Source organism: Spermophilus citellus (genome assembly GCF_964194105.1).
Source record: "Spermophilus citellus genome assembly, chromosome: 8".
NCBI classification, from domain to species: domain Eukaryota; kingdom Metazoa; phylum Chordata; class Mammalia; order Rodentia; family Sciuridae; genus Spermophilus; species Spermophilus citellus.
The window spans coordinates 29,980,789-29,995,814 of NC_138189.1; the positions used below are offsets into that span (position 1 = coordinate 29,980,789).

The following is a 15,026-nucleotide window of genomic DNA, read 5'->3' on the forward strand; positions in this document are numbered from 1 at the left end:
AGAAGTCCATTTGATTAGACAAAGGGTAATGAAGGGAAGGGAGGGGAATGGGAATAGGAAAGACAGTAGAATGAATTGGACATGACTTTCCTATGTTCCTATGTGAATACACGACCAATGACACTCCACATCATGTCCAACCACAAGAATGGGATCCTGATTAGAATAAGTTATACTCCGTGTTTGTATAACATGTTAAAATGCACTCTGCTGTCATGTATATCTAAGAAAGAACTAGTAAAAATAGTGCATCAAGGTCTCCTTTCTAATATTGCTCGGTTCAAGAAATACAGACATTCCACATTAATGCAGGTAGAATTAGAAATGAGAGATGAGAAGGTGGTAGATCAAAGTAATACCGATGAAAAACAAAAATACGGCGTATCAGGCAGCTTCATTTGGAGCATGATAATCTCCCCAGGGGCTACCCCAGCAGACACTCTGGGTTCTGTGGGTTCTGACTTCAAAGGCAAGGCTGAGACAGTGATGTTTCAGAAACATCAGGAATTATGTGGTATTCGGGAAAAGCAAAAACAAAATACCCTGCTAATTCTCCTCAATTCAACACTTTGTGGAGACGTATTTGCTCAGCATGCTGACAGTTTACAGGGCATTGAAGTTTCCAAATGTGAATCTCTTAGGGTTTTGTCCTGTCCCTTCTGATGTGGTTAGGGTGTCCCTCTGATCACATAGAAACTGAACTCTTGGTGATTGAAGACAGAGCTTTCCTAGGTTCACCAGACCATTTACGCCTGATCAAATACCCAAATCCCTCAGGCAAGAGGACACAATGACGGATGCTGAAGTGGCACCATCGCCTAAAGAGAATAAATGACACTTGTCTTGAAATCTAGTTGTGGCAGGCAAGGGCGGGTGGGGTGGGAGTGCTTGACAACTACACACCATGAGGGGAAAGGGAACACAAGCAGCCCTGGTATTAAATTTTTAATGATCAGAAAGCCTAGTGGGAACTGAAGTACAAGGAATTATTAAAATGAATAATGAGAGTAAATTGGCCAATTTCGTGAATGTAATGAAAATGGGCATAAATAATAGATATTTTAAATTTTCACAAAGGAAGTCCATTAAATTCCAGCAGATCTGCAGAAACATTCACTGTTGGTGTACTTTGGGTTTATGGCCAGCAATGAGTGTACTGATAAAGTCTATTGGCACATTATTTACTCATTCTTTAATCAGCCTTAAAATTAGGCCACTAGAGAAGGGTACTAGCAGTTCAATTTTCTTTGTTAAATTCAGGGAGCTTATCAGGTTTTAGAGAAAAAGTTGACATGATTTTATACCTGTATATTGTATTATTACTATATTTTGATTTATTCTTCATAGATGGAAGGGAACCAACCCAGTGATTCATTCTTCAACATGTATTATGAGCCCCGCATCGTCCTAGATCAGAAAAAAAGAGCAAGAAAAACAGTATTTTAAAAAACCATTTATAACATCATGGCACACATTGACAAAACACATTTGAAGAAAAATAGACTAACGGGTTGGTGAATAAGAGAGTAGCGCCATGTTGGTGACAGGTCCTGCCAGTTTATAAGGGCTCAGAAACTCAGAAACCATATATAAAATACAGCCATTATCAAAAATTAAATTGTATAAAACTACAAGTAAGTACATTATGTTAAAAACATAACAAATGCCCCAAATTCACCATTTTCTGTTTTGTTTACTACCTGTTAGCATTAACAATACTCTTTATGTTCCAGGCATGTGTTGCATAATGACTAGACAGGTTTGGAGAGATGTGTCTTTAGGTGATTTCATCATTGGGTGAACATCCAAGGATTTACTTATACAAACCTAGATTTTATAGCCTACTCTGCACCCAGACTATAAGGGATAAATATACATATATACACCATGATATGTATATTCCATAATATAGTGTGTGTGTGTGTGTTTTATTGTTCCTAGGGCCATGAAGAGCTTGAAATTAAATCAAGCACAAGAAGAAATGATGTGATCAGGAGTGGAGGTAGACACAAGATTTGTGGGGCTGCTGCCAAAATAACAAAATGCAGCACAGCTATTTCACCTATTTACAGAAAAAAAATGGGGGGATGTGGGATACTGAGGATTGAATTCAGGGATACACTCTACTCTAAGCTACATCCCCACTCCTATTTATTTATTTATTTATTTATTTATTTATTTATTTGAGACAAGTTCTCTCTATGTTGCTCTTCTGACCCTTCTGCTTCAGTCTCCCAAGTTGCTGGGACTATAGGAATGTGCCACTAAGCTGATTAAACTTTTTTTTTAGTGTCGAGGAGCACTAGGGATTAAACCTAGGGATGCTTTGCCACTAAGCTACTTCCCCAGCTCTTTTCATTTTTTTATTTTGAGACAGGGTCTCACTAACTTGCTGAGGCTGGCTTTGAACTTGTGATCTTCCTTCCTCAACTTCCCTAGTTGCTGGGATTACAGATGTGCACTACCATGCCTGGCTATGTTTTTTGCAGTTTGGGGGTAACCAGGGATTGGACTCAGGGGCACTCAACCACTGAGCCACATCCCCAGCCCTATTTTGCACTTTATTTAGAGACAGAGTCTCGCTGAGTTGCTTAGTGCCTCACCATTGCTGAGGGCTGGCTTTGAACTTGCAATTCTCCTGTCTCAGCCTCCTGAGGTGCTGGGACTATAGGCGTGCACTACCGCATCAGGCTTACTTTTTTTTTTATAATAAGTAAAATGAATATTCTAAAATAATGATAATAGTATAGTAAATACATAAAGCAATTACATAGTTAATATCATTATGGAGTATTCGGTAATTCACATAATTGTATGTGGCAGATGCTTATTTCCAGCTGCACAATAACCTTGTTCACAGCAGCATCACCACAAACAGGTGAGTAGCATCTGGCACTGTGACATTCAGTGATTACTATGACATGAGGCCAAAGGAATTCTTCAAATCCATTATAATCTTATGAACCCACCATTTTATATGAGATCCATTCTTGATAAATATTGCTGTCATCTATTATATTTCTTTGTTAAAAATATCAGATAATGGTATGACACTCTGATTTTTTGTTTGATGATGTCAAATGGTAACTTGAAATCAGCCATGATGGATTCATTTATACCATGGAAATAGACAGGATTTTTTTTTAATCTTAGATAGTTAATTGTTAAACATTTACTAGCACTTTTCGGAAGAGAAGCCTTTATGATTAACTGATATTTAAGCAAAGGCCTGAATGAAATTTGCACATTTGTCACTGGAACATCAGGGGGAGAGCAACGCAGGTCCAGGCCTTAGACCAGCACTTGCTTGACACATGTAATGACTGGACCAGAGAACTTCAGGGATGATCTCAGTGAGGGAGGGAGAAAAGTAGCAGACCACCAGGTTGGGGAACATATGTAGTAGAACTGTGAAGCCCAGGGTAGAAGGCACAGATCTTATCCTAAGCGCGTAGTGAAGCCATGGGAAGATTGAAAACAGAGAGGGATGTGGTCTGATTTATATGACTAACAATCATGCCGTTGTATGGAGGAACATAGTTGGTTCTATCCTTAGAGGAGAATGGATTGTTTTATTAAGTGGAGGTTCTAAACTTCAGCTAATAATTGAAATGACTAATTATTATTCCTGCCAGGTACATTGGTGCATGGCTATAATTCCAGAGACTCAGAAGGCCAAGACAGGAGGATTGAAAGTTCAAAGCTAGCCAGGGAAAATTATCTAGACCCTGTTTCAAAAATTAAAAATGGGGTTGGTGGGTGATAGGAAATAAGATGTGAGTGTCAGTGACATGTGCCACTTCCAGGAAGAAGCTTTTAAGTGACATTTTGTGTCCCCCACACTTTGGTCATTCCACAGTGACTGCAGAGGCCACATGATAGAGGCCTCCTGATCCCTGAGGGACTGTGTGCAATACAGCATCCACTTACCTTGGTCATATAACAAGATTTTCTTTGACTAAATCCTGAAATTCACAGATTAATTTCTTCCTTTAGCTTAGTCTATCCTAATACAGAATGTCAAACCAGTAGCACTTTCCTAATAATACCCAACTTCTATGGGCCACTTACTCTGCCAGACACTGTGTTAAGCCTTTTACATGTACTTTCTCATTTAAGCCACATCACTCCTACGAGGTGGACACAACTATTGCTTCCATTTTTGAAACAAGAAAACTGGGGCCAATAGAGGTTAAATGACTTCCCAGGGTTCCCCAAGAAATCAAGGGTAAAACCAACATCAGGTCCCAGATACCTGACATTAGAGTCTTGTCACATTTCCTATATGAGAAAAGAACCAATAGCTGTTCAACTATATTTATATTTTTAGGCATTTATTGGACACTTACAATGCTAGGCTCTGGATAGACAAAGAAAAACAAGATAGCATTGCTGTCCTCCAAGAGTTCACAGTACAGTGAGGGAAAGACCACAAGAGAGAATTATAATAAAATGAATTTATAGGAAATACAGGAGAGAGAGAGAGGAACAGGCTAAATCAGCAAAATCCAGAGTAGAGACATCCTACAGGACAGGTGAGCCAGTGTCTTTGACAAGGAAATTGCAAGATAATTGAGGCAGAACCTACAGATTAAAGGAGACCTAAAAGACTTAGCAACCTGGCTCCTGATTCAAGCAAACTGGAAAAGAAAATCAAGACTCAATAGATAATTGGAAATTTGAACACTAAATAGACAATTGATTATATTAAGGAATTATTAACTTTAATGTTAAAAATTATAGGTGAGATAATGGTCTTGTGATCAATGTCTTTGCATTTCAGAAATACATGCCAAAATATTAGCTGAGCTGGGTGTGGTGGCACACACCTGTAACCCCAGCGACTTGAAAGGCTGAAGTCCTAACAGAGGATCATAAACTAAAGGCCAGCCTGAGCAACTTTGTGAGACCCTGACTCAAAATATAAATATATAAAAAAAAAAGAACTGAGGATGAAGATCAGTGGTAGAGTACCCCTGGGCTCAGTCCCTAGTACCACACACACAAATCATTCTTGAAAACAAAATATTTGTAGCCAAAATGATGCTATGTCTGGAACCTTCTTCAGAGAAAATACAGGAGGGGCAAATAGGCAGATGAAGCAGGACTGGCCACGGATTGATCATTGTTGAGCTGCATGATGGTTACATGGAGATTGATTTAGTAAATATTCGAAACTTCCCAAAATAAAAAGTGTTAGAAGAACTGTCCCTGGGCTGGACACAGAGGAACTAAAGAATTGCTGACAAGGTGTTTGGAAATGTTGGGAAGGCTTCCAAGGATATTGAGACATCCACCTGAAAAAGAGTTCTTAGGCCGCGAGGGAGCCTGCACAAACAAATCTAGTTATTTTGAGCATCAGCTCACATTATCAATGTCAGAGATGGTTAATATTTGCTTTTCATCAAGAGCAGGCTGTTATCACGTGGTAACAGACTACAAGAGTTCATGGAACTTCCTTCTATGGGCCTGTGTAGAAATGGGCTGAGTAGAGTATTGGATTGAGTATTGGATTAGGAAATCAGGAGACTCAGGGTGAGATTCTGGCTATGTTATTAGCCAGCAGTGTGTCTTGGAGATAGGTTCAAATTTTCTGTGAATCTATACCTCATCTATAAAACAGGAAGTCTGAATTCTTCCCTAAGGATCCTTCCTGGTTTTGTCTACTATTCAATGTGGGGAATCAGCAACTTCAAGATACAGTAGGATCATTGTCAGAAACCAAAAAACCTCCATGGTTGGACACCCCCCGAATGTCAACCCCTGCCCCATCCCAACATGACTTTGGAGAGACTTCTGCTTCACATGGGAAGCAGATGGCAGTAATTCACTATTGTGCAACATATTTCAGCACAGGGCTTAAGATCTGGGTGCAGTCTCAGTATGGCAGGAGAATTTATTTACAGTCTGGCAACTTCCTTGTTAGAAGTTTCTTGCCGCTTGAAAATCTTACTTGCTTTCTTTTCTTGGTTTGATAAAGAAATATTGAGAAACCTGCCTCTTGGTGTCTCTGATGAGGTCTAAGCTGTTTGATTGGACGTAACTCTGGTCTGCAAATTTCTAATATAACAAGATGTGTTGCCAGGTGCTGTGGCACACACCTGCAATCCCAGCAACCCAAGAGGCTGAGGCAAGAGGATTGAGAGTTCAAAACCAGCCTCAGCAGATTAGCAAGGCACTTAGTAATTGAGCAAGACCCTGTCTCTAAATAAAATATAAAAAAGGGCTGGGGATGTGGCTCAGTAGTTAAGCACCCCTGGGTTCACTCCATGGTACCAATAAATAAATAAATAAATTAAATAAATGGTGTCAAAACATCTCATTGCTAACCTGACTCTACACGACTTTTGACCCCTAGCAGAGACTCAGCTGCAACCACTCCATTTATCATGGAGGGACTCATACGCATGCTGAGGCCTGGGACTGCTCATTTTTAGACACCTGGCTCCACCCCCACCATGGGAGAAGGTGGGAATCTGAGAGCACCTCTGGCAAGTAAGTGGTAAGTAGTCCCTGCCTGGTCTCTCTGCCCTACAATTTCTGCCCCAGTGTAACTGAGAAGAACATTGGTCAGGTGCAGAGAAAGCAGAAAGCCCGAGTGGAGCAGACTGCAGAGTGAAGGATGGGGAAGCCAAGACTGTCCATTTGCTATAGTTTGAATGTGCTCCCCCAAAGTTCATGTGTTGGAAACATAATTGTCAGAGTAATTTTGATCCTGAACTTGCAAGACTCTGGAACTATGAGTTAAATAGACATCTTTCTAAATTACCTAGCCTCTGGGACTCAGTTTTAGCAACAGAAACTGGACTAAGAAAGCCTCTTCTTTTCTTCTTCTCTGTGCAAGGGAATGACCACACTTGCCAGGCTGCCTCCCAGACTTTAACCACATCCTCCTTCTTGTCTCTACTCAAGCGCAAATGCTCAGAGAAACTTCCTGACCAGGGCAGCCTCTGTCAACCTGGGATCTCCTTGCTTCTTTTCCTGAAATTTTATCAGTTGATTATTATGAATTAACTTCTATGACTGTATGATTAATATGCCTTTTACATTACACTTAAATGATATTACAGATCCTGGATATATATATATATATTTTTCTTTTTACAATTTAAGTAGAACAAACAGGAAATGCACTATTCATAAAACTGCAGCTCAGTAAATTACTGAACACACCACTGTGACCTTCACCCAGGTCAAAAAATAGAACAAGTCCAGAATCCCAGAGAGCAGTCTTCCTCTTTCCCAAGGAAACCTCTCTAGATGGCCATAGACTGCATTTGCCTCCTTTTTAGATTTTAATCTTTTAAAACTTTTAAAAATTGTCATACAACTTAATTCAGTGACATTTACCTTTATAGTGCACAGTTCTGAGTTTTGATCAACCCATGGAATTGTGCAACCACTACCTCAATCAAACTGCAACACCTCCACCACCCCAAAAATGTCTTTGTGCCCTCTATAGTCAACTCCATCCCCACTCCCAGCTTTTGAAAACCACTGATTTGTTTTCTGACCTTATAATTTCACGTATTCCAGAATTTCATATAAGTTAAATGATTAAAAATTTTTTTGGTGGGGGGGTGGAAAGGTAGGGAGGATGGTTTTGTTTCCTCCACTTAACATAATGTTTATGAGATTCATCCATGATGTTGTGTATAACTACATAATTGCTATATAATTGCTGTATAACTATATAATTCAGCCTCCTGAATTACCGTAATTTATTTGTACAACTTGGTATGAATATACCACCATGTATTTATCCATACTATTGTTGGTGGATATTTGGGTTGTGTCCAGGTTGGGGCTTTTATAATTAATGCTGCCAGGAATAGTCTTGCACATGCTTTTTCATGCTGAGATTCTGCATCTTTCAGGCTTAGTGATCCTATCATCAGGAAGAGGTACATCTATGTTGGTTTCTAGAGCTTCATTTTACCTTTCACACCTAAAGTGACACCTGACCTGGAATTTAGGTGTGAGGTGGGTGTTGAGTTTCTTTTTTCTTTTTCCTGTGTGGATTTCCAGGTCATCTAGCACTATGAACTGAAGACAGTCCTTTCCCATGCTCTGCAGTGCTGCCTCTGAAATAAACTGCACATGCACAGGTAGCCTCATTTCTGGACCCTCCATTCTGTTCCACCAGTCTACTTTTCTTAACACTTTAATTTTGTTCATTTTCAAGATTTTTCTACGCTTTGGTTTCTTTTTCTTTCCCTTTCCTATCTTTTCTTTCTTTTCTTTCTCTTCTCCTTCTTCCTTTTTTTTTTTTTTTTTTTTTGGTATTAGGGATTGAATCCAGGGTGCTTTTCCACTGAGCTACATCCCCAGTCCAGTCCCTTTTATTGATTAATTTATTTTTATTTTGAGACAGTCTTGTTGAGTTGCTGAGGCTGGCCTCTAACTTGTGATTCTCTTGTGTCAGCCTCCTGAATTACTGGAATTACAAGCATATGCCACCCCACCCAGTCATCTGTTCTCAGCCTTTTGAATTCCTGTTACAGAGCAAGAGCCCCACTGCAGAGCTGAGGCAACCACAGTGGTCAGTTACTGGTTCTTATAATGACACCTTAAAGATTTCAGACATGTAGCTCATGTAGCAGGCATAAGTTTATTAGACAGTCTACGAAAAGGAGAAAAAGGGACACTCTCAAGGGAAAGAGTGGGTCCTCTCGGAAGGAAAAGGACAGTGTGCACCTTCTGCCCTCCAGTTTTCTTGGGGCTCACAGATAAGTTTCCAGGGGGTGCTGCCCAGGTCCACCTCTTGGCTTCTGACAGCAGCATTGTCTTAGATTTCCAAGTTTCCAGGTGTGTGATTTTATCCCATGGAGATTGTACTATTATAATGATGTGCTAAAGATCTAAGGCAACGCTTAGGCCTCCTCTGACCCATTTTGATTGGAAATTGGAGATTCTATGGTTAGGGGGCTTTGCCTAGCTCCCTGACTTCTGGAATCTGGTCTGTGTAAAGATCACAAAACCTCTCCTCTTCAGAGTAACTGTACTTATGGGCAGGGAGGAGAATTGGGGCCTGCATTTCTCTTGCAAACAACGGATTGTTTGCTGAAGAATGCAACAAGGAATTTTTTTAAAAGAAAGCATGCTGGGGGTCAGCACTAGTCGCCCTGGTTACCCTCATGTTCCCACTGTTCACGTCTGTCTTACTTATTATTTCTATATGATTTTTAGGCTCCTATCAGTGAGGAACTCAACCTATAGCTATCGCATGAATGCAGGTCTCGGGAGCTCTCAGAGATGATGGCAAAAAAGTTTTCACGCGCCAGCTGCTACCATAGACCCCCCCACTCCCAACCCCCGGAGCCGCATCTGCCAACCGCAAGACAAGAAGCTGCACGCAGCAGCTGTGCGTCACTTTCCTCCGGCTGCGCGGCGGGCTGCTCCGCGGTGTCCCCGCCCTCTCCCCGCCCTCCGGCCCCGCCCTCTCTCCGCCCCGCCCCTCCGGAAGAGTCATCCGGCCTCTTGCAGTCAGCAGTGGCCGCGCAGGAACCTTGGTGGCGACTACACCGGCATTAGGAGGCAGTGGTATAGGCATGGACGCCCGGCTTGAGCAGGAGACCGCCCAGTGGCTGCGCTGGGACAAGGTGAGAGGCGAGCGGGACTGAGGGCGCCGGAGGGGGTGCTGGTTCCTCCCCAGGCGCGGCGCTGCGTTTCCTGCGGCGAGCGCGGGTGCCCGAGCTTCCTTCCTTCCCTCCCCTGCCAGCCCTCCCGCCGCCGCCCAGGAAAGATGCGGATACGGCGGCCACCAGCCTCCCCGGTTTCTGCTGGCATGTGGCAGCATTCAGATTAGTCCGGTAAAGGTTGTCCCCAAACCAGGCCGGCCATCTGGCCAGCCTGGACTGCAGGATGAGCCCGGGAGGTCCGAATGCCGCAGGACTCCGGGCTCTGTCTAGTTGAGAACTGCACGCCTTCTGTCACTCACACCCGCTCACCCTCTGCAGTGGGCTGTGCAGCCCCAGGGATCCAAAATAGTCCCTCCTATTCCTCTGGGATCTTTGCAGAGTAAGGTTCCGATCCGCCTTTCCTTGGGGCTTTCTTACAAACAGGGCCCTCCCGAGTGGACCTGGCTGGCTCAGGAGTTCCCAGACAAGGACCCCTTTGGACATAGCGTCACTTTTTCTGTTTACTCTCTTAGAACAGAGAGTTGGGACCCAGCTCTGGACAGCACTTCCTCTTTCCTAATTTCAGTCTATCTTTTGTTATCTGTTCCTTCAGGGTGCTGTTGTTTGCCCAGAACATTTCTCTGCTTTCTTCTGCTGAGCTTGTATCTTCTATTATAAAAGCTGTTTGGGGTCTAGGGTCTCACGTTATTGCTTCTGTTATGTAACTTACATAGAAAGGCTTCCCTAACTCCTAAGAGTAACTTATTTCTAATACTAACTCTAAACTGCCAGTTCTTTTCCATAGTGCTTCCTGCAATTGGAAGCAGCAACAACTAAACAAACAAACAAAAACAAAACAAAAAAACACTTATAGATTTATTTATTTCAGTATCTATGTCCAGGGCTGACTTCAGTGGGTGGTGACACTGTGCACTTGGACAGGATGTGATCCCACAAGAGCCTGTTCTTAATGTCATGTTCTGCTGTTTTGTCTTCAGATTCTTAATTGTTGAACAGTTTCATTTTTAGTTGTTGAATCATTTTCATTTTGCGCTAGGTTCCTGAAAATTATTTAGCCAGTGCTGGCTGCTCTCACTTCCTGGTTTTAGTGCCTGAACAGAGCCTGGCACACAGTAGATGCCTGACATATTTGTTGAATGAATGAATCCAGGAGACTGCAGTCCAGTGAGAGGGGCCCTGTCTTTTTCTTTACTTGCCATTCTCTGGCTTCTGTGTATGAAAAGTCAGCAAATCCCATTTCCAGGATGCTATTTACAACTCCTTATAGGAACTTTTCTTTTCTGGAAAAAATAACTTTTTGATTCTTAAGGGAAGGAAAATGTTTCCATTTCTGATAATTTAGTAACTGCAGTATATAGCATTATTTTAAAGTCAGAATTTGTCATTCATTTTTCCATAAAACTTTCCCTTTGAGGGAAAATAAAATATAATTTCTACAAAATGATGCATCCTGGCAGAGATGGTAGCCTTGCTGGGTAGAAGTGAAAGGGATGTTGTCTTTTTATTTATTTATTTTTTAATTTTCACCTGTCCTTGATGCTCTTTTCCTCTGTTTCTTCTTTGACTTGACTCAGGCACCTCACCAGCCCATTCATGGAACTCCCACCAGCAAAAAGCATTGCAGCTGCTGGTCTGATACCATGCAAGGCTGGGGAAGCAGCCTCTGCATTTCCATTGTACCTTCATCCCTGTGCTTTTCCTGGATTAGTTTTGGTCACTCCCAGCGCTGATTCTCATCTCTGCTGCCCTCTGACTTTTCATTATCTCTCTGTCTGCTTTGTTTCTCTCAGGCTACTGGGTCCTTTATAGATATCCAAGGCCAATTAAGATTAACCACATCTACACTATGAATGAGAGAATCACTGGATATTGATGTGACTGTGAAGTCTAGGTTTTCTCATCCACTCAACAGATATTTATTGAGCCTCTTTTATGTACCAGTTCTGAGCCCTTCCTTGGGGGCACCTGACAATTTGATGGGTAAGATAATAGTATGTATGGCTTTTAATCAAAAAAGGGGGGTTGTACGCGATTTCTGTTGAATCTGGAACAGTCTGGAAAGATGGGCATAATTCCAGGAAGTCAAGGTTTTATTGCAATAGCATTTCAAAGTTTATGTGGTCACATCTTGCCTAAGTGCTCATCTAAATGGGTAATAACTATAAAATAGAAGTGAAGTGCTATCTCTATATTTCCCGAAACTCTTAATTTAAAAGTCTGATGGGGAATTAATGTGATTGTCATTATTTTTCTCCAGTTTTAACATTTTCTACAACTGTTGTACAAAGAAATAGGGCAATGTAAAATGAACTTAAGCTATTCATGGTAGTTTCTGTTTGAAGCAATTAATGTAATAGAAAAGGAGCTAGGTTAATGCCCATAATATACTTTAAGCAGAAACTCAATTTCTGTACTATAAAACACTATGCAAGGTGGGGGGGGGTTGTAGCTCAGTGGTAGAGCACTTGCCTAGCATGTTTGAGGCGCTAAGTTTGATCTCCAGCACCACATAAAAATAAATAAATAAAATAAAGGTATTGTGTTCATCTACAACTAAAAATAATTAAAAAAATTTAAAAAACACTTGAAAGTCTTCCATCTCTTGCTTACTTCTAGGAGTTATTACAAGATTCAAATTTAATCAGTTATATGAACACCTTGTACAACTTATAAAGCACTGTTGAATATTTGGTTTTGATTTATATTGTATACTCTATCACTCCTTGGAAAAATTTGAGGACATTATGGAAGAAAATGAACATTTAGTTATATAAGTGCCAAGTGGAGAAAGACATTTTTCATTAATTTAATTTAAAACCTTAAAAAATTTGTCAGGGAAGTTCTATATTGTTCGAAGGTTAAAGATAGGGAACCTGAGAATTTAAGAAGCTAGATAACCTACCCACGCACATGGAGTTGGTAAGTGATGTGTCTTGAATCCCACTCTGGGTCTTCCATTTCTCTGAAAATGCTTGCCCTGATAAAGAAAATAATACTTTATAACATCAAACCTAACTTTCTATTTCAGACTTCGAAATCATCAAAAAATTGGAAACCCTATATGTATGTATTTTTCCCCCAGAGATTAGAATTGTTGTGGTTTCTTTCTGTTGTTGTTGTTCTTTTTTGTACTGAGGATGGAGCCTGGGGCACTTTACCACTGAGCTACATCCCCAGCCCTTTTTATTTTTCATTTTTGAGAAAAGGTGTCACTAAGTTGCTGAGGCTAGCTTTGAACTTGTGATCGACCTGCCTCAGCCTCCTGAGTTGCTGGGATTTTAGGTGTATACCATCATGCCCAACTGGATTTTTGTTCTTTTTTTGGTTTTTGTTGTTTTGGGGACTTTTTTTTTTTATTGCAGGCTTTTCATTCTTATTCATCTGGATGTATCTTTTATATATATTTCTTTTTTTGCAGAATCCTTTAACTTTGGAGTCAGTGAAACAACTAATTGCAGAAGGTAATATGGAAGAACTTCAGAAATGTTTTGGGGCCCGAATGGAGTTTGGGACAGCTGGCCTTCGAGCTCCCATGGGAGCAGGGATTTCTCATATGAATGATTTGACCATCATTCAGACTACACAGGTACCACGTTTTTATAATTCCTAGTTACTCTTTTTGTGGGGGACGGGGATACCAGGGATTGAACTCAGGGGCACTTGACCACTAAGCCACACCCCCAGCCCTATTTTGTGTTTTATTTAGAGACAGGGTCTCACTGAGTTGCTTAGTGCCTCGCTTTTGCTGAGGCTGGCTTTGAACTCGTGATCCTCCTGTCTCAGCCTCCCAAGCTGCTGGGATTACAGGCTTGTGCCACTGCACCTGAGTAATTCCTAGTTACTCTTAATGTATCCCCTGGCTCCTTTTGTATTTGACAGACCTAATTTGTTTTACTTGTGGACTTAGCTAGTGCAAGGAGTCAGTACCATTTACTTGATCAAGTAAGGCTTGTGCAGTTAGTCAAAGCAATTTGTTTTAAAACTCATTTTGCCTTTCATATATCCATCCATCCATTCACTTAACAGATTTATTGAGTGTACCTACTATGTTCCAAACATTGAGGATGTATTAATGACTAAAACAGATTCCCTCATGGTGATTCTGTTGCAGTACAAGACCACCTATTAAGCTGACTGTCAAGGTCTTATTTTTACCATGGTTAAATAGATGCTAGTGATGAAAAGTTCCTGCTAGAGTTATCAAGAGCCTATTTTATTTAGTTTTAACTTGTATTAAATTGAATGAAATTTTCACTGGTTGAATTTATTACTGAATTCCCTTACCTTGATTTGTGATGTTCATTGTCAAAGTTAAAACCCAACTTTTAGGAATAGAAATGAGGAATGTGACAAAACAGAAGAGCTGCCCCTGAGAACTGGGAGAAGGGTTGTTGAGAGAAATGAAGTAGAATAGCTTATTCCATTTCTTCAACTCCTTAGATTTGTTAAGAATGAACATTCCACCTAGCACCAGAAGAAAATAAAATAAATTAAGAAACATTTCCTTAATTCTGGGAAAGCCAAGGCTAGAAAAATTGCCTAACATTGATAACATGTGCCTTACATATATAGCCCTGTGTAAAAGGCAGAGTCGGGCATGTTCTAGTGAAATCCAATGAGGAAAATTTATCTAAGGAATAAGCCTGGGAACCCTGGCCACAAACTTACTAAGCTACAGGCCTCTCTGTGATGTTTTTGGCAGAAGGCTTAGGAGGTGGTATGCATGGGAATACTTTTTCAGTGTAGGTATGGCCCCTGAATGAGATCACTTTTTGTCTCAGTTACTAAGGCTGTAGAATAAATCACCCAAAATACAGCGGTTTAACATAACCACCACATTTATCTTGCCCACAGATCTCCAGTTTGGGGAGAGCTCCATGTAGACAGCCCTTCTCTGCTCCTCTTGGCATCATCTGAGCCAGTTTTGGAGTATAAATTTTGGAATAAATTGTGGTATTCTTCACTCACATAACTGAAGCTATTGCTGGTATAGACTGGGATCACTAGGGCTGGAACACCTACATGTAAAAGCCATATTGACTTTAATGACTAAGTTTGAAAGCCTCACAGAATTACTTTCACCATATCCCATCTGTTAAAAGGAAGGCTGCTCATACTCAAGGAGAGGCAATGTAGAAACCTACTTCTCATTGGAAGAAGGTCAATGTCAGATCTTGGGATGGGATATATTGCCATGGTTGGTTGCACCTGCTATTGTGGACATGTTTGTGGACATTGTTAGGAGATCTCAGGATTCTCAATGAACCAAAAGCTTTTTCTCCACTATCCATTATATCTAGTTTTCAAGAATGAGTAAATGCATCCGCAAATAAGTCTTAGAACTTATCTCACCTACTTTCCCCTAGAAGAATTAGTTTTTTTCTG

At 40.9% G+C, this 15,026-nt stretch overlaps 1 protein-coding gene across 3 annotated transcripts in view; it reads left to right on the plus strand.

Annotated features, from left to right (window-relative positions):
* The first annotated feature begins 9,457 nt into the window (after window positions 1-9,457).
* Window positions 9,458-15,026, plus strand: part of PGM2 (phosphoglucomutase 2) — a 51,239-nt gene continuing 45,670 nt past the window's right edge. For all 3 annotated transcript variants that reach the window (XR_014023192.1, XM_081303215.1, XM_081303214.1), the window contains exons 1-2: window positions 9,458-9,602; window positions 13,060-13,227. Coding sequence is in view for 2 of the 3 variants with exons in the window: in XM_081303215.1 (XP_081159341.1) it covers window positions 9,552-9,602; window positions 13,060-13,227 (219 nt within the window). In the remaining variant the exon portion in view is untranslated. The remainder of the gene's footprint in view (window positions 9,603-13,059; window positions 13,228-15,026) is intronic.